A 20,759-nucleotide genomic window follows, 5' to 3' on the forward strand; every position below is an offset into this window, starting at 1 on the left:
CAAAATGCTCATGTAGTGTAGAGTAACATAGTTATATGGAATAATAGCTATACGTGGCACCAAGTGATTCTTTTGAATTAGAAAGAGAATTTTATGTAATTCCAACAGGGACACTTTTTCATAACAGCAGTATGTGAGGGTCTGATATCCAATTTCAGCAGTAATACTATTTTTTAAAGTAGGATAAGCTTTGATACCTTATTTCATGTAATTTGCGATTCAAACATTATAACTACTTTTTATCATAATATTCATACCAGATACACCACAAAATTATTGCATGTTTTTCAGATTTCTTTGTAAGTGTCCACTGTATACTATGATTATGCAAGCAAGTGCTTGAAAAAATACTAGTTGAAATATTCAATTTATAGTTAAAATAAAAACGATAAATTACTCGGAAATTTAAAAATTTACTCTCTTACTTTGAAAAACATCACTCTAGCCTAACAAAAGGCATATATAGCAGCTGTTCTATACCTGTCCACATTAGGCACTTTTACTGAACCCAATTTATTAAGAAATTTTAAATTTTGTATCTACATTACACTAAATAATACAACTATTTATAAAAATGTTCCCATTAGAAAAGTATATAACTTGTACCAAAATCTAGCCTTATAATATATACTGTGGCATATTCTTTAAGGCATTGTTTGAAGAACTATGGACAATGCCTACAATACCAATCACCAAGTCTTGTATGGTACAAAATAAAACTAAAAATATGCATTATTAATTTTGAACCAACACACAGACCAGTAAATGGGTAAGATCCTGCGATAGAGCAGAAGTCTTTTAGAAAGGGTAGTATTACTTATATAACATGGAATGTTGCCTTATATTTAATGGTGAGGAAGCAAAAGTAGAAGAATATGGTTATTTGAATATGTAATTTGTTAAACTTACAACATTTAAAAAAGATACAACTTCAGCATACAATTTAAAACAGATAGGACATCAAGTAAAGTATTTATAAATTGATTAATTACAAAGAATTACAGCAGATGCAGAAGGCCAGTAAAGAATTTAAGATTTTTATGAATGATTGGTTTGGAAAATAATATAAGGTTATAACAAGATTATGACAATAAAACATTATTGGAATCGTGGGAAAGGATGGTAAAAAATATAATAAAGTTTCTGAACAATAAATAAATAATGTTTGAATAATGGGAGATTATTTTACTTCATTGCTAACACAGATATTAATATTTTACAAGCAGCTGGGGAAAAAGTCTTTGTGTTAATGGTAGGAGTTCATCCAGGCCTAAAATATGTTAAAAACAACAAAGGGTATATAGAATCTACTTGGAGCAATTTATACCAACATAGATTTGCAACATACATATCAGGGAATAAAAAATGGAAAAATATTTATTCAAGCAGCTATTATAATATAATAATAATTAAAAAAAGAACTGGTTACCAACATAGATTTGCAACAATCAGAGCAGGGAATTAAAGATGAAAAAAGTTTTTCAAATAGCATTTATACTATACTAATCAAAAAACATGGTAGATATAATTAATTGATAACCAATCAGCCATAGGTGTCTCAGATATTGAAGACAATTTAAAAGTCATACAAAACAATGTATTTGTGTTTAATATTCCTATTTTTGATGGAGAAAAACACAACATAATGTGAAAGACTGCAAGAGTTAGCAGAAGAAGAAGAATTAACAAATACATTTCTGAAATATGTTACAGAGGTGAAGGTATGAATGATAATGAGTGAATTGCATGCATAATAACGAGTCAAGGTTGTGTCTGGATTGCTGAGGTTTGGCCACTCTAAAAATCATGTCTGACTTGATTTTGGTCATAATAAATAAATAATAAAGAAACTGACACACATATGTTGGAATTAATAGTCTATCTAGGATAAAAGTGATTTTAATAACTACGGGATACCATATCTATTAATATAACTTGTTTTTGCATTAATACAACAAGAACTGGAGATTATTGTTTTCTAATGCTAACAGAGGATCAAAATAATATTTATGAGACTGGAGAATAGTTTGTGTTAAAGGTTGCAAATGACCCACACCTCAGAATGTTGAATGTGCTAGTTCCCACTGGTGCATTTGCATGCAACTTGTATATGTTAACAATCAAGCTTTTATGTCTGAAACAGTTATTCCAGCTGAGATCCTGCAGATGAATGAAGAATCCATTCAGATGTTTAAAGAAGCTCTGAGGAATCAAACAGAGAAGGTTTATAACATCAGGGTCCAGATTGTAGGACAATATGCAGTTGGAAAAACAACATTGTGTAAGCGACTTTTGGGGGATGACGTAAACATTGATGAGAGAAAAAGTACTGAAGGAATTGATGTGCATATCCATCGCTGCAGAGTCTCCCATGCAACTGGTGAATGGGTAAAACTAGATAAAGGTAAAGTGGAAAGTTTTCAGAGTAATTTACTTTAGATATTATACTAAATAGATGGAACAATGTACAAGTGTACTATAAACTAAAACTGCTAATTCATTCAATATTCATGTGCAGATTGATGGACTGATGGTTGTTTTTGTTGGTTTTATGCCATTCTGCAGCAGGCTGGTGGAGGTAGAACCCTGGGAAATCATAGTAAGAACCACTGCCCCATGGAACGCTACTGGCAGACTTTCTCACATATCCACACTGGCTAAACTCGATACTTAATCTCACATGGACAGGGATGGGATGGCAGTGATGAGTACTTAGACCACGTCACCACTTGGGGTCCTATGGACTGACATATAGGTGAACTGTACATAACATACATTATAGCATAAGAAGAAATAATAGACAAGTAGTCAATAAAATATTTTAATGAAATAACTGTTACATGATTATTAAACTATACATATTTATGTATAAACATTCATTGGGTCTCCCATCTGTAATATCTAAGAGGCAGAATTGCCAGTATGACTGAATGACATAATTGATAATGCAGAACTGCCAATGTTTTAAGGCGGAATTGCCAATATGACTTACTGACGTAAATGCTCACCACGACCTAGGATGAAGTCTGAATCTTCCAAACACTCTGAAACACTTAGCATCATGAAAATCTCCTTTGAAGAAAACTGATTGCTCATATCCAAGAGGAAAACATCCCAAGAAAGAATCTGAATGATCACATTGAAGAGGAATACAATGACACACTAAATGCTAACACCACATTGTTGTACAAAGACTTGCATAATGAAACTGTATGTGATGCAAGTAGATGATACATCTATAGAAAGAATCTGAATGATTACACCCAAGAAAAATAACTAACCCACACTACATTATGTACCTATAAGTACATATAATGAAACTGTACTTGGTGCAGGTAGATCAAACTGCCTGTACTACAGTGTATTTCTAGGAATGGGTAGGTGTATACTTAGCTAAATGTTCTTGTAGAATGGCATTATTTGAAGTCCTGATGTAACACATGAATCTGAGATTAAGCATCTCTGCATTTTAACAAGGGGGTCCCCAAAAGCTTTATTTGCTGCTGATATGACAGTCCCTATCTGGAATGAGTGGTCATTGAATTAATGTTTTGTTTAGCCTGGCACGTATGAGCAGTAACTTCTCTCAGAACACTGATCTAAATAATGGATTATACAATCAAACGTAAATAACATTTTCGTCCCTGTCTCATAGTCGATGTAATGACACTTGATTAAAGTATCTCATAGGCATGATTATGTTGATACTGATAGTTTTGTTGCCCACCTACCTTTACCATTATGCCAGAAAATGTATTTGGTGTGACTGGATTCTTCAGCCTTGTTATATGTACATATGTCTGATTAAGATTCTTATGAGCATACAATAGACGAATCTTTTGGATGACAGTCGTCTTTTGAATCTTAAATAGCTGTATTGCTGTGTTTTTAAAATTCTATATACTACATCATCCATAAACTATACAGTAACTTTTGCTGATCATTCCTTTATTGGCCCTAAATATGACTTTCTCATGAAATGTGTAAAAATTACCTTCATACCCTAAACAATGGCAACCTATTTGACTAAAGTCAAATAGACTCTTTCATGTGAATGATCAGGCTGTGATGAAAAGTGATTATAGTTGAAAATAGTTTTATAATCTAACAAATTTATTCCATAGATTGAGGCTGAATTTTTTTGTCAATATATGTAGCACATACATGAAAAATAACATGGCATTTAAAGTGTTGGGTATAAAACAATTTGATATACCAATACTATTGTTAATTCAAATTGTGATCAGCCCATGGTGCATTAATATACATATATAAATATCGTTTGAACATTAGGTTATATTTCAACAGTACGCTGTTGCTTCCATGTTCTCTAAATCTGTGATGAATTTCCACTTATTTATCATTAGCACTGTAATAAAATGACAATACAAATATTAATAATCTCCATCTTATAAGTGAAATAAACATGGTGCAGAAATTTCATCAAAATCCTCTCTCTCATAAGGGAGATAATACAGGGAAGTGAGTGAGAAAAAGATAATTGAACTTGCTCCAGATAACTGATAAGAACCTTAGACTTTGTAGTGGTTAGGTGCAAATGTTCCATGGAATTTTACTACAGTGTTCACAGTATCTATGAATCTTTTGTTGATATTGACGAGAACTGCACTATTAGTATTTGTCATACAGGTTTTTCTACATACTGATAGTTTTATTTATATTGTATATCCGCATGGTGGCCTACAAGGCTGCATGCCATACCCTGTCAAAAGCCTTCTTGAATTCAGTGAAGATTCTTGGTATTGCAGATACTTTTCAGAGAGGATTCTAAGATTGAAGATATGTTCTGTAGTGTTTTATAATGCCCTGCTCTGAAGCCTGCCTGTTTTTCAACAATGATAATTGTTCTGCATGGGGTTTCATTATGTTGAGAATAATTTTAAGCATGACCATGCTTGGGTGACTGATGTGGCTGATTGTTCTTTACTTCTGGCACAGCTGTAGATTCCCATTCTTTGGAAGGGTAAATGATCAGAGACTGGGTTCATGGGGTGGGCCATTATCTTGTTTGCCAGATTTTGTTGCAGATTGTTGTGAGGAGATATATCATGGAAGTTCCTCCTGCTTCAAAAAGTTCTGCTGGTATGTTGACTACCGCAGCTGACTTCCTTCTCTTTAGTGCCTTTAATGCAGTCTCTACATTTTCCTAGAGGATTGGGTTGTCAACCTCCATTGTGGTCAGTGAAAAGTTTAGTACAGTTTTGTCTCCAGTAGTCTCCTGGTTTTAAAGCTCTGAACAGTATATATATATATATATATATATATATATATATATATATATATATATATATATATATATATATATATATATATATATATATGCATATGAGATTGACAGGTACCAGGACCAAGCATAGCTCTGCACTACCAATTAAAAACTATTGCAGCCATGTAGTTCCTTACCAGTCCATTCATAAGATATATATATATATATATATATATATATATATATATATATATATATATATATATATATATATATATATATATATATATATATATATATATATATATATATATGCATGGAGATTCCTCACACTATTTAAAAATGAAACTGGATGACTGAGGAAGAGAAATATGTACTATGTACAAATGAGCATGTTTAGGTTATTAACCATGTACAAACAATACTGAACCCAAGGTCATGTGGTGTAGGATGCCTGACTTTTCAAGGGCATTATATGCCACAAGGTACAATGACAAATGTTTTGTAATACTCAGTCAACAACTGTTTTATAATATACTTAAAAACAAACATATTTTTCATCGTGTTATGTTGTAAGAATAACAGAACAGATACAGAAATAAGTCATGTCAGTTATTTGGCACAAAATCATCCACTTTCAAAGGAAAAATAGAGCAAAATAGTTTTCATTTCCCTAAGATTATAAAATCCTGAAATAAAACAGCCCTTCAATCATTCATATGCAGTTCAATAAACAAGTTTTTCACCCTTTGTAATGCACAAAGGACAATCATGACTTTCTAGAAGTAAATTTGTATCACTGCCCAACCTTTTCATTGAGGTACAACTTCAAACTGAAATATGGCAAAGGCTGGAATATATTTTGATGGAGTTGAAAGTAATATACAGTATTTTAAAGCTTTTAGATAAACTGGACAATTTTATAGGATCCAACTTCCATTTCTACCTCTGCCTGACTCTTATTTGTATTATTAACACCCAGCTCATGATTGATGGTTTGGTGTATGCATGCATATATAGCTGTCTAGTGGTTAGAGAGTCTGCCTCATGCACAAGAGATCCTGGGTTCAAATCCAAGCCAAATCACCCTAAGATCAAAGAAGAAAAAAGAATTCAATGAATGGTACCAATATCTAATTCACCTGTGGGTAGGATACAACTTGCACGATAAAGATGTAAGACACTCCTGCCTCCACAAGTCTTTGTTAACATTACCATCTTAGAGGTGTATGCCCCATTATCTAAACATAATGACGAGGAAGCCCAAGAGTCCTACTACCAGTTTCAAATTCTCATTGACCAGACACCCAAGACAGATATTCTTGTTATTCAAGCAGACTAGTATGCCAAGGTAGAAGGAGAAGCACAGGCAGACTGGTGAGAAGTCTTTTTTCCCTACTGTAATTAACAGACCAATGAGAGGGACTCAAGCTGTCTTCACCACCTACAATGACCTTGAGCAAACAAATACATTTGGCTCCCACATGATATCTCAAAGATGGACTTGGTAGAATCCAGATGAAAAATCACAACCTGATGGACTACATCTTGGTGAGGAAGTGCTCCCAGTCTAGCATTAACACTGCCAGAACTCACAGGAACTGACAATGTAAGTGACCATGACTTGCTGATGATGAGTATCAAACATCGTCTGAGGAAGACCAAGAAGCCAAGACAGGTAAGGATAAGGTTTGAACCTGAAAAAAACTTACAGATCCAAGCATAGCACAAGCACCTGAAGCATCAATAGGTGGCAAATTTTCACCACTCATAATTCTGGGTGCTGCAGAAATAAGCTTCGACTCCTTGATCACCAACATCAACACAGCAGTAAGAGGCACAGTCAATGAAATCCTTGGCAAGCATTGCAGGGTGAAGAAGCTCTAGGTCATGCTCATTTGTAAATAGTACATATTTCTCTTCCTCAGTCATCCAGTTTCATTTTTAAATAGTGTGAGGAATCTCCATGCATATATATGTTTTAATGACTTTCTGAAAGTTTATGTTGGTTTCTTTGTATATGCAGTAGATTAGAGTCACTGGGATTGTTTCATAAATTGCCATAATACTTAAAATCCACTCTTCTATTTCGTATTCCAGATGGAGAACAATCCGATAAACTGCAACGCTTTTGTAAGCTCCTAAATAATCAAGGCCAGGTACCTGACAATGAGGAAGTGGAAAACAGCAATGGCATGCATCAGGTGAAGACAACTCCTGATGTAGAGGAATCTGACATTCAGCACATGGAACCAAGAAATTTTGGAACAGACCAAATAAGCATCCAACAGTCCTCATCCATGCCATTAGATGTATTTGACGAAGATTCAAGTAGGGATGATGTAAAGCAAACACCAAGTTTAGGAACAGATCAAATGAGAGGAAAATCATCTTCATCAAATTCATCAGAGGATCAGAATAGCGATGAGGATGATGAAGGTTCAAACGCAAGCAGCAAAATCTTGCCAGGGGATAAAAAGAAAAGTTTCAGTAACATTTCAGAGGAGAAAATACTGGAACAAAGTTTAAGAAATACTGATATGAACATCAGTACGGATGCAGTGAAGAATATACTTCAGTTTCTAAATGAAAATGCTGACAAACTAGTAAGAAGTAGAGAAGAGTATTCACCATTGGCAATGTGGGATTTTGCTGGTCAATACATTTACTACACTACACATCAGACTTTCTTGACACAACGAGCTATTTACTTATTGGTTATAGATTTTACTCAGCATCTGACAGATGATGTGACAGATGATGATATCTTCTTTGATATTGAAGGGAAAAGACAGCATCAGGTTCATGGTAAGTTTAGTTCAAATCTGGCTATGTTGCTTATCACCATAAGAAAATGATGGAACATGGATAGGCTAGTACTTATGCATGTAAGTATGTTTGTATGTATGTCACAGTTACAATACACACACATGATATTTGGGAACCCCATGCACATGCTTTGTAGTAGGAGTGGAATGAGAATCGAGAGGATTAAAACAAAAACCTTCCACCATCTTTCAGCTTTTGATGCTGGAGTTGCTGCAGTGTCTTGCTGATAATATCTCTGTACACCATGCTTTGTCATGGAAACACATATGATGACTGCCTTGGATTGTACATGGTATCGATATTATGGGTATGATTTACTGTTTATTACCCCTGCAAGCATGCCAGAGAGAGAGAGAGAGAGAGTGAGTGAGTGAGGTGTATCATCTATCAAAATTGCTATCGATTTTGGGAGGAATTTACTCTTTTGTACTGTCTGTAAACTTACCATTCAGCTAATTTTAGATTTCCTAGTTTTATTGAAGGTTGTGTGATACATGTACATAATGCCAAATCAAATGTATTATAATATGAAAATGCAATGCAAACTATTAATTAAATAAATCCATTTTTTAAATTCTATGTTACTGAAGTCTACAGATGCATTCATGTCGTTATTTCTGTTGTAGTTTTCTTAGTATACTTGTTTAATGATCATCTGAATGTGTGTGATAGTGTGCTCCCTGCAGTAAAAAAAATTATGTCAAATAAATTGATGACAGAATCACGTTCATATCTGACTAAAGTGAAACAAAAGCACACAGTGTCTGATGGTTCCCATAATCACACACTGTCGTTTTCATAATGTACCATTTCTTCCAACATCCAACCATTACAGTATAGTATTGAAACTTGATAATTCACACTTCTGGTGGTTGCTGCAAAAGCAAAAAATTTTGCGAAGAAAAGCATTATTAAATCTATTTTACTTTAAACTGTACTATTTTACATTAATTATCATAGTAGCATTTCATTTATTTATACATTTGGTTGCACAAAGCCATCCTAAACACAAGTTTGACACGTACAGTTTTTGAAGATAATCGCTTCTGGACAAAACCTAACCTAGCACAATAGAAGCCATAACACAGCTTCTTTTCCTTACGATTGACGTGTTAATTTCATATATGAACTGATAACCTAAAAGCACAACACCAGCTCTTCTAAAGGTTTGTTTTTCTTTGCCATTATGTTGATAATAACAATGTACTCTGACAAGTGAATCATACTGTATAACCATAGGCTGTGCCATTGTTTCATTCTCGTGAAAAACAAATTAGTGATAGAAAAATCTTCTAAACTGATCAGTAGAGCTAATATCATTTATTTGCATTGATTTTATTGCCTTCCAATCTTTTCTTTGTTGTTGTTGTTGTTGTAGGGCTTAACGCCATTTTTCAGCACAAGATAGGCTATACATGGCGGCCAGTATTAATGGTGGAGGAAGAACCCGGAAAACCCCCAGAAAGAACCACCGACCCAAGAGAAGCTACTGGCAGGCTTTCTCACATACCCACATTGGCTGAATCTGAGACTTGAACCCACGCAGACAGAGGTGAGATGGCATTGATCTGTAATGGTGAGCGCTTTAGACCACATGGCCACTCGGGGCCCCTTCCAATCTTAGCATTATTCAGATTAATTGTTTAAAATAAATAATGGCTTTGCTTCAAACTACTTATAAAGGTATAATTTGACCTTTTGTTGTAAACAATGAGAACTACAGCATTTTATCCTTTTGTTCCCCTTCTGCAGAATTAATTAATTCGTGGTTTTTTACCATTTACAAATAGATTTACAAGCAGAATCATCTATGCAAAACCTCAAAACTTACTTGATTCTTGATCAAGATATAGCCATTTGTTGTATATAAATACTGTACATCATGTATATTTATATTAGCAAGTAAATTTGAGCATAAGTTGAAATTAATATTTTACCTTTTGTTTCTTTTTCTGTTAATTTTTCCTATTGCATACTATGCCTAATACAGATAAAAAATAGGTGAACATGATCCAAGGCATTTATGATTACTAACTGTTTGTAGTACCTATCTCTCCCTCTCTCTCTGTGAAGGATACAATATGGAATCCAAATCCTAACTGCAAGTTATTGTAATCATTTGCACTTAACATTATAGACATTTTTCATTTTGAATATGCTTCATTAAGAGTGTATTTCCTGAAATCCTAGCTTTCTTCAGATAGTGTTCTCATTGCTTGCACCAAGCCAAAAAGGTGTTCCTGCCATGAAAATGTTTCGTGATTCTCCTTGTTTGAAGAATGTGTCACTAATGTCAGTGTCAAAAATAAAATGCTTATTAATGCTAACTGCATTTTACCTTCTTAATGCTTGAAATTTGAACAGTTTTAGGCAGGCTTTAGAATTAAAATAATAAAAAGCAGCCAATGATAAAAACTACCATATATACTCACATATAAGATGAATAATTTAGGAAAAAATAAAGGCCTGGAAGTAGGGTGGTTGGCTTATCTGCAGGTCAAGGTATAAACTTGAAAGTTTTTAAAAAGTTTTTGGTTGACTCCCATAATGGCCGTAAATTTTGGGACACGAAAATACAATTAGTTTCCATGTCCTAAGATGTATATGCATAGGAATAAATATATTCTCAGTGAAGACTTACTAAACTGTTATAAACTACTATGATTGCTTTTGTTATTATTTTGCATGTGCATATTTTCTGATTTCTCCAACATGAAATTAAATAAAGGTAAAAAAAACCTTCATAATTCAAGAGGCCAGTATGAGTTTACCCAGGAGACCATGCTGTAATGTACAGTACTTACACGGTGCAAATCGTGCCTAGTGTCACTTTAATCCTTGTGTATTCCCAAACATATTAGGTGCAGATTTTGCTTTATTCATTTTTTCGACCAAATCACATTCTTCCAGATAACACTTCACCTATCTGGTAATAGCTTTTTCATTTACATTGATCCAAGCGCTCACGAGTTACTCTTTTTTCAATGATATAAGCGATGCTACAAATTGAGGTAATCTTTATGAAAAGGTACATAAGTTAAATTGTGCAAAGCACAACTAGCATAACTGTTGCATGTTCATGAAAGTATGATAATAATAAAGGCTAAAATTCTGAATATAGATCAACTAAGATCATCATTGATCTAATTTACTTTTGTGTTTTGACTGAACAAAATCATAATTTTCCACACAATGGAAAGCTGGATGTTTTGGCATCTCCTTTGTTTATAATTAGCTGATTTGTATTTTGTTTTCGGACATCAATACAGGCCAGTTAATCGTTATAACCATGAAACTGGCTTGGGTTAAGAGGGAATTTTGATCAGCAACTATACAAGTACTTTGATGTTTAATTGCCTTTCAGTCGGTGATATTAGTATGATTAGCAGAGGTTTGTAAAACTGAGTGAATGGTTACTTACATCAAAGCAAACTACAACTCAGTTTGTATGGTGGCCTAGTGGTTAGAGCGTCCGCCTCAGATGTGGGAGGTCATGGGTTCCATCCCCGGCAGAGTCATACCAGAGACTTGCAAAAATGGTAGCAACAGCTAACTTGCTTGGCGTTCAGCTTTAAGAGGTTAGTGGCAGGACTGGTCGGCGTGGTGTCAGGATAATGTGACTGGGTGGGACATCATGCTACATGTCTGCGGCATGATGCCCCAGTACTAGACATCACTATAAACTGGCACATTGCAGACATCATAGTGATATGACTGAAAAATTGTTAAAGCTACGTTAAAATTCCAAATCACACCACTCATTCAGTGCATGTTCAAAACTACAATGTACATGTAGTGGCTTCATTTATGTAAATACGCTCACTAGCCAAATTGCGAGCATTGAATCAAACCCTATTGCTGTTCATTGTTGTCATACTGGGATAATATTTTAATGAGTTTGGCATTTGCAATTTCAAGGCAAAAAGCTCTCATAATTACTGGTGCACTGATGTAAAAAGACTAATGCAATAACGCATAAACAAACAATTGAGTCAAAAAAGAGAGGTAGTGTTACTGCAACCCGCTAATGTTCAAGTCATGCCATTGTCTGATCAAGTTATACATGAATCTGAATTAGGCAAAAACATTAAGAAAACAGCAAATTAAATAAATTTCTTGACTTTTCAAACAAATTTATACCATTTCTATGTAGCATTGTACGTGCCAACCCAGAGAGAGTTATATAGGTAATTTATGCTAAGGCAAGTTTGCCTTCATAAATGCATTTAGAACTTACCACATTCATCTTGTGATGTTGTCTCTGACTCTTTTGGCCGGCTTATACACCGGTCATACACTTTCTAGTGTTTATACGTATTCAGTTTTTATGGGGGGATCGGCTAATATGTGAACCTGTTTATACGCCAGTATATACCACACATGCATATTAACTGAAATCTGGGCAAGTTCGTTAGTGGTAAGAAAAATAATATCTTTCTAGACTTTATAGTGTTTTTGCAGAGAAATAAGAAAAGAAAGTATATTTCCTGTCAGACTGCGCAAATTGTTTTCGAGGAAAATTAAGAAAAAAAAAGATTTCCTGTCAGTCTGCACAAAGTGTTTTCAAGGAAAAATAACAAAACAAAGAATATTTCCTTTCAGTCTGTGCGAACTCTTGACTTTCCTGTCTCATAGTCATAAAGTATGCACAGTTGATGTAATGACAACTCTTGCCTGGTTATAGTCCTGGCTGTTTTGAGAGACACACACACACACACACACACAGAGATATACACACACACACACACTCAATTACTCATTCTCTGATCATTTGTGAACCCACTTATAATGCTGGTCAGCTTTAGATGCCATTTATTTCTTCAAATAATACCAAAACATTGATTCCTATTTGTTGAGCTTGAAGAAAATCGCGATCAAAACTGAAACTTTGATATATTGCTTGTTTTACTGTCAAAAATGGTAGATATAACTTGGAAATTTTAATCAACATTATGAACTTTTCAACTTTTAATAAGAAATTATATAATTTGATACATTTGCTTTCCAAAGAACATTCTTAGCACAAAGTAACTAATGATGTTCAACACAGTTTTATTGAATGAAAATGTCATGCCTAGTGGAGGCAAAACTTTAATAAATAAAAAGAAACTATATTATAATTTTTTATCAACTGAAATTTGTGTTTTAGTTCCATCTTTTAGTCCCTCTTAAGTTTAATCATAAGTGCAATGTGTCCTCTTGTTTTTAAATATAAAATGAATGTGTGAATCTACCATCACAGCTATTTAAGTGAGTGTTTCTCTGAGGTCTTAATTAAGTCCAGGCTGTGTATGATATCTGATTTGTGGAAGTGTTGGTCTGAATTAGAGGATGAACTCCTTTGTATTATCATATTAGTTTAATCTTTTGTATCAAATAAAAAAGGTGTAACAAAAGTAAAATTAAAAGGAATGGAAATCCTACATGCTTAAGCTCTAGCAACCCTGTTCATATGTTTTTGTGCATGTAATATAATTAGACTACATTAAATTAACCTACTCAGTCATAAATAGGATTAAAGATAGCAAGGCAATGAAGCAAAATAAATACTTCGACAAATAAAGAGTTTTATTTCACAGACATGGACCATTGTGGAGAAACAAGTGTTTGAGAATTCCAGAATTGGCACATAGAGATATCCTCAAGGATGATACGAGGTTTCACTATTACTTGCAGTGAAATCACAGCATAAATATTTTACTAGCTTAACAATGCAAAATCTGAGTTTTGACATAGATGATTGTCTCACAAAATAAATGTGTTGTTTAAAAAAGAAATCTTGATTGGTGGTGTATCAACGGTTAGTCTGGTCTCCAGTTTCTTAACCTCCCTGCATCAGACTCTACTGTGCTTACCACTCAGTGAACCAGGCTAATCAAAAACAACAAAAAGCATTAACGTAGTACAGAGATGTTTTTGTGTACACATGATGGTTGTTGAAACCAGTTGGAATGAATTTTCAGATACTGGGCATCTTGAAAATAAATGTAATTTATAAGAAATAACAAACAACATCTTTAGAAAAAGTGCATTGACAGTTATTTTCAATGCAATTATAAAAGGAAGATTCAGTCATTAAACAGCCAAGTTCTCAGCCTCACCTGAGCAGTTTTCTGGATGTCTAGTGGGGATGGCATCACATTTTTTTACATGTACCATTGGTAACTCCTGCCCTTGCTTATAGTGTGGTCGATGTTTTTTGTTTTTGGATCCCATTGTGCTCGAGTTATGGAGGCAAATATATATATATATATATATATATATATATATATATATATATATATATATAGTTTAATAAACTTCCATTCTGCTATTGAATCGAACACCACTGCTACCACTGTGATTGATTCATCCATTTTTTTGTACTTGCCTTTATGAAAAGGGATGCTAATTATGATTTCTGAATCTGAATGTGTACAGTGCAGGGCAAGTAATAGCATAAAATTGCACAGTAAGAGAGAGCCACTAAAAAGTTAGTAAAATTGTATACGAACTGTCTTGAAGCTCTTCACTGATTGCGCACACTCAACACTGTCACTCAGATGATTCCAGTCCACACATGTTTTTACGAAGACAGAATTTCTTAATTGTTCTGTTCTACATAGCTCAAGTACAAAACATCTACTGCTATTTTTACTAGTTTTTTAACAATGTATATAGTTTCAAAATTAGGAAAAGTTTTGTCTTTAATTTGGCATTTTTGTCTTAATGTTTTTTAAAAAAATATATTTGATGAGAGCCCGCACTAATCCCTTGACTACCTTTTAGAGGTATGTCAAATGGATCATACTATGCCTGTCTTGGAGTGTTGGTAGACCCATGACAGATAACGTTTTTGTGACGCATCTTGCTTCAATGGTTTTGTAGTCACCAGATACAAGTCTTGCTGCCTGGTGCTGAGCCTTCTCAATTCTTTCAACATTTTTAGTGTATTATGGATCCCAGATGACATAAGCATACTCTAACATGGATCTGACAGGTGCTAGATAGGCATTTTGTCTACATGTCTGTGGACGGTGTCTGAATTTTCTTTTTAGAAATGCCAATATAGTACTGGCTTCATTAGTCGATTTGATAAAATGTGATTCCTACTTGAAGTTCTCAGATAATGTTTGTCCAAGATAGGGTTTTTCTGTAATCTGTATAAACATTATCAGTGATAGGTATGCCGTTTATTCTTGATCAAGTCTAGTGTATTGCTATTAATTTGTTATAACCACTTTGTAAATTTATTTTAATCTAGCCTATTAGCATTATAAAAAATGCAGTAAAAAATAAATTAACTTGAGTTGTATGTATGCTGTATATTGTTTGTTGTTATTTGTGCAAATATTTAATAACAATGTATAAAAGAGGTAAATGGGTGAAATTCCAGATGCTTCAACTCTCTTGCCATGGACTGGCTGGGTATAAAATGCCTCGGCCATAATCCAGCTGCTCATGTTTAGTAGCTTGAAAATAAATAAATAAACAAATAAATAAATAATAATCTTGTCCGAGGTGCTAAATCTCAGTGAACTGGGTGTGATGGTCCAGTAGTTGGAGATAAGTCACATTTTTCTATAGATTCCTTCATGGCATTCCATCAGAAATTTCAGTTGAGTTCTATTTTGTCCCTCCAGTTTAAACATATTTTACAACTTAGTGTTGCCCAACAGCTAGAAAACATGTTCACAGGACCTTATGAATTCCCTTACATTAAACAAAAGACTGTCATGTGGAGTAACAAATAATAAATAACATAAATGGGAGACTGCATATAGATAGGAAAGGGTAAATTAAAAGTATGGTAAAACAGTTAAATGACATGCGATCATGACTTAAACCACTAAAATGTTAATATACAACATTAATATTATTAGAAATACAAATTATTGAAATAAATAGAGATTTCTTATAAACATCTAATAATGGAATGTTAACATTAGCTATCCTAAATTGTTACACTTCATTTATTTGTGGTGGATGAGTTGACCTTGAAAGAATTATGGTGAAAACTTTGCAATGAGGTTACTTTTCCTGATCCTTGATTGTAGGGTTACAATTATATCTGCCCATTACTGTGTATGATACTAGTACCTAATTTTCCTAGAGGGAATTGGCAATAGACATTGCATGTATTCTTTTAAGTTGCAGTGAATAAAATGTGACCGTTAGCATGATTAATATTTTCTTCAATTTATTGTTGTCAGTTGAATTGGCATAATTGGCATCATCTTCAATCAACCTCTTTCAAGTGGTTTCTTCTTCAATGCTGTATCCAAACCTGAAACTTTCTGTTCTTTTCAGAACTTGCAGAGCTTTGGCTGAACTCTATACATTCATGTGCACCATCCCTTGAATCAGCCAGTCCTCCTGTGATTCTAGTGGGAACACACATGGATAAGATTAAGGAGGTAAGTCTACATGCAGTTCATCACAGTGTAGTTTTTATAGACCGAATGTGTTTATCATGACAATGTATTATAATTTCTGTGTGTGTGTGTTTTGGATTTTTGTATGTAACTTTTAACAATTTTTCAGTCATATTGTTACGATGTCTACAGTGTGAGTTTATAGTGATGTCTAGCACTGAAGCATCATGCTGCAGGCATGCAGCATCATGTCACACCCAGTGAAATTATCCTGACACCAGGCTGACCAGTCCTAACACTAACCTTTTTATGCTGAGCGCTAAGCGAGGCAGCTGCTAGTACCATTTTTTTAAGTCTTTAGTATGACTCGGCTGGGGTTCGAACCAGTGACCTACAACATCCGAGGCGGATCAACATGTACATATTGAACACAATAATTGTGTATGATTCATGTTGTTTATATGACATCTTAATTCATAGAAATATGGGAGTGAACCAGTGGATATTACTATATGACAACTAAAACTGTACACGAAGCACAATCGGTGGCATGCTACTAGAAATATGCTTAGTTTTAGAAATGTGTTTGTTATGATATAATTAATGAATTAACGCCTGAACCTGGTGCCCATCACCTATCATAGTTTGCTTAGCTCAGTGATGGGAGATGTGTACTTGGCGCTTGATGCCACGTACTTAGTGTACAGTGTGTGCTGACAGGTGTCTTGAGCTGCTGTTTAGTACCTGCTGAATGGTGTCTGAAGCGAAACAATAGTGATCTTCCATATGAGTCCCATACTCCAGAATAATGGATTGCCAAATTCTTTGAACTGAGGTTACCTGATTCTTCTTGATTCCTTATGAGTGGCAGCTTTCAGCTAAATGCCCACCCATCATCTGCCCATAAAGTCCAGAAAAGATGTCTCTCCATGTGCATACACTTAATGCATGCCAAAAAGATGGGATTGGTATCCCATGAAATGTTTTGATGGCTGCATTTGGCTAATATGTTGTAGCTTTGCTGAAAGACTTATAGAAAATTGCCTAAACAATAAAAAGCTGGAACAAAATTGTAAAGGTACTATGTACCTTCACATCATTATGGACAATTTAATACTATTACGGCAGCATTACTTAATTAGTGAGTGCTGTAGAAAAATCAAAGTTAATCAAAATTAAGAATACTGGCACATTATTAAAATAAAATGCAAAGCATGGGAGTAATGGTTAATTGTAATACAATAAATGCATATGAATGATTTAAATGATTGTGGATATCATTTCAGTTAGTAAAATTGTTAAGAATCAAAGGACAAGACAGACAATATTTTAAATGAAAAGAAGTGACAAGTTCATTGGAAAGAAACTATATTGTTTGTGTTTTAGACATCAATAGCTAATTGGAATAGCAAATTTTAACTTTGTCCTGTCAACTGGTGCTGGGGAAAGAGATTGAAATATGATTAGGTTTAACTGTCAGAACTAAATCTGAATGAAATTCATTGTAGAATGGAGTAGTATATTAATGGGGCTTTAAGCTGGCTGAACCAGATTCTCAATCCCTAAACACTTTTAGGATTCCATGACCTTTACCCCATTGATATATTTTTGCACACATGTGTATCTGTGATTTTAGGCTTCATAAGTCTGTATTGAAGTCAGCATCATGGGTTTACAGGATAGGAAGCCATAATAGGTAAGCATGGCCTTGTATGTGCCCACTTCGAGAATTGCAGTGGGCTATTACATAATACCATTAGAATCCACACAGTTGGACCCAAATAGTATTGTTATAGAATTTGCTTTTGTGGCTTTTGCAGGAATGTAATTATCAGACCAGTATTTTGTTTGTAATATGAAAGACAAGACTGTATCACTGTTTAGCTTGAATGTATTGTTATATCAGTAATCAAATATGCCCAATAGATTTTTTGGCTAGATTTGTAGCATTTTTATAAATTATTCAGGCTAGGGATGATTGGAGCAGGTAGGATGCATGGTCCAGGCTCAAAACATAAACATAGTCCTGCATGTTGCCCAGAGTTTTCACTATATTCCACACAGTTACTTTTCATTTGAACACCTGGTGCTGTTCAAGCAGACCACAGTCTATATGTGTGTTAATGCACATTTTATTTCTGTTTTGGCAATCTCAGGGCTGTTGGAAGTTGCAGCTCCAATGGTTGGAAAAGCAGCTGCCTTTAAGGCCATTGGAACTGCATGTTGGATGGATCAGAAAAAGAGCAGTTTGGGGGATAGATAAAAAAATTATAAAGGTCTTAAATTATCCATGTGCCAGACTGGAAGAGGTCTTCGGTTGTGACCTCAATTTTGATGGTCACAGAAACAAAGCTTGTCAGGTATTCATTGATCAGTTGTAATTCACTAGCTGTGACAAAATCTGTGAAGCATGTCTAAGGTGTCTATATGAGAGATTAACATGTGTCGATGATCTCCCATAAGTGGGAAACCTGCACCACATACCTGGATTCAGCAACAGGACCTGTTACTCATTGGGTCACATAGCTGATAGTGCTTCAATATCAGATTTACTTTGACTGATATGGGCTTACACTGCCATATAAAATTGTTGATTATATATGTAGTGACTTTGCCTCTCATGACTAAATCATCTTCCGCTGTTTTGTCCAAAACTGCCATTGCGAACCTGAACAAACACCTTGACGTTGTAGGTTATTCAAGTACTGTATACAAAGCTAGATTCCAACTCCACATGTGACTGTTGATTTTTGGATTTTCACTAAGAAACTATGCTGAGTCAGTTGCGAAAATCCTACTGACATTTAGAGATTCATGGGTAGCTATTGTTAAATGAATATGGTGCTGCTTGGTAATCCAATATGGGTGTCATCTTGAAAATGTTATCGCTACATCTCCTTAATGAGTGTTATAAGTCTATGTCTTAAAATATGTAACAGAATGAAAGTGAAAAGAACAGTTTATGTACATTTTAATGAGTAATTTATTTCCTTAGTATACAGATGGAAAATAGAAAGACACTGACAGTATTGTGAATTAAATTTCAAATAATCCTAAATGTCCTATTGCAAGTTCAGAAATATAGAATGCTCTGAGTGAATTCCAGTTGTTGTGAATGCCCTGGTATACCATTGGTCTTGAATGTCCTAATATACAAGTGATGCAGTCCAGAATGTCTTTGAATGAGTTTGGAAATTCCAAAGTAAGCCAGCAACAATCCAAAAGTCAATATGCACTTTAGTAATTCATTAAATATTTTGAACAAATAATTTCTCTCCAATTATTTCTGATTTCAGCAACACTGATTTTAAACAGGAATTAATTATTTATCAGCTCTCTATTTACACACATTTTCACTTGACCTATGATATAAAAGGAGGTCAAAGAATCTTAGAGACAAAATCTAATTGTAAACAAGACTGGCCTTGAACTAAAATGTTATAAAAAGTCTTTGTGTACCAGCAAAACATACAATCATGGACATAAATTACCTATGTAACAAACAAATCTGTTTATAACTTACAATCATGAGCAAAAGGTTAAGCACACAGTATAGATACACATAACAATGGGATTTTAGCTAAAAGGTTTGCAATGTCTTATTGATTCTGAATGAAAATGGATCTGGTGTCCAATGTGAACATAACAGCTGTCATTTTGAAAGTTTTATTTTTGTTTCTCCTCCTACATGGATTGCCATATCAGCATGTTTTTTCTTCGCTGTTGGTCCTAAAAGAATAAATCATGTTTATTTTACATCCATTATGGCCACCACAGCATACATTTTGAAAATCTTGTCATTGCTAGTCCTCCAAATGAACATGTGGTTATCACTGGAAGGCTTATGATAATGTCTAAATGAAAATAGCAAAAGTCTGATGTTAGTTATGGCCACAATAGCAGCCAATTTAAAATCACGTTATGACAACACCTGAACAGAAAGGCATATTCACATGGGGATTTCGTACAAAGATATCTTATAATGTGTGAAAGTTCTTTTAATAAAAATGGTGTTTATATGACAAATAATTTGCCTATCTCACACTGATATATATTTATGATTCTGTTATTGTTAAAATATCAAATGGTTTGAATTCAGTCCCATCTTTTCTCATTAAATGTTACTCAGATTTACATTGTTGTTTTATTCTTCTTAATTTTAATATTGTGCATGAGATGGAAGATGTGGAAAACACTGCTGCATTTAAACCATACATGTGATAGTTAAACTTTTGTGATGTAAAAGAGTGCAACTTCTTCATGAGGTAAACTGACCCAGTAATAAAAATAATCTTCAATTTCTGTCATAACCACAACTCATAGATTTAAGATGAGAGAGAGATTTGTTG

The 20,759-nt window shown here is 34.1% G+C and overlaps 1 protein-coding gene across 1 annotated transcript in view; it reads left to right on the forward strand.

Moving 5' to 3' along the window:
* Positions 1–7,473: 7,473 nt before the first annotated feature.
* LOC149771248 (uncharacterized) overlaps positions 7,474–20,759 on the forward strand; it is a 173,390-nt gene continuing 160,104 nt past the window's right edge. The window contains exons 1-2 of the mRNA XM_089948690.1: positions 7,474–8,035; positions 16,346–16,452. Coding sequence (XP_089804816.1) covers positions 7,474–8,035; positions 16,346–16,452 — 669 coding nt within the window. The remainder of the gene's footprint in view (positions 8,036–16,345; positions 16,453–20,759) is intronic.

The sequence above is a fragment of the Sinohyriopsis cumingii genome, unplaced genomic scaffold, assembly GCF_028554795.1.
Source record: "Sinohyriopsis cumingii isolate HCF-2022 unplaced genomic scaffold, ASM2855479v2 utg002017l, whole genome shotgun sequence".
NCBI classification, from domain to species: Eukaryota; Metazoa; Mollusca; class Bivalvia; order Unionida; family Unionidae; genus Sinohyriopsis; species Sinohyriopsis cumingii.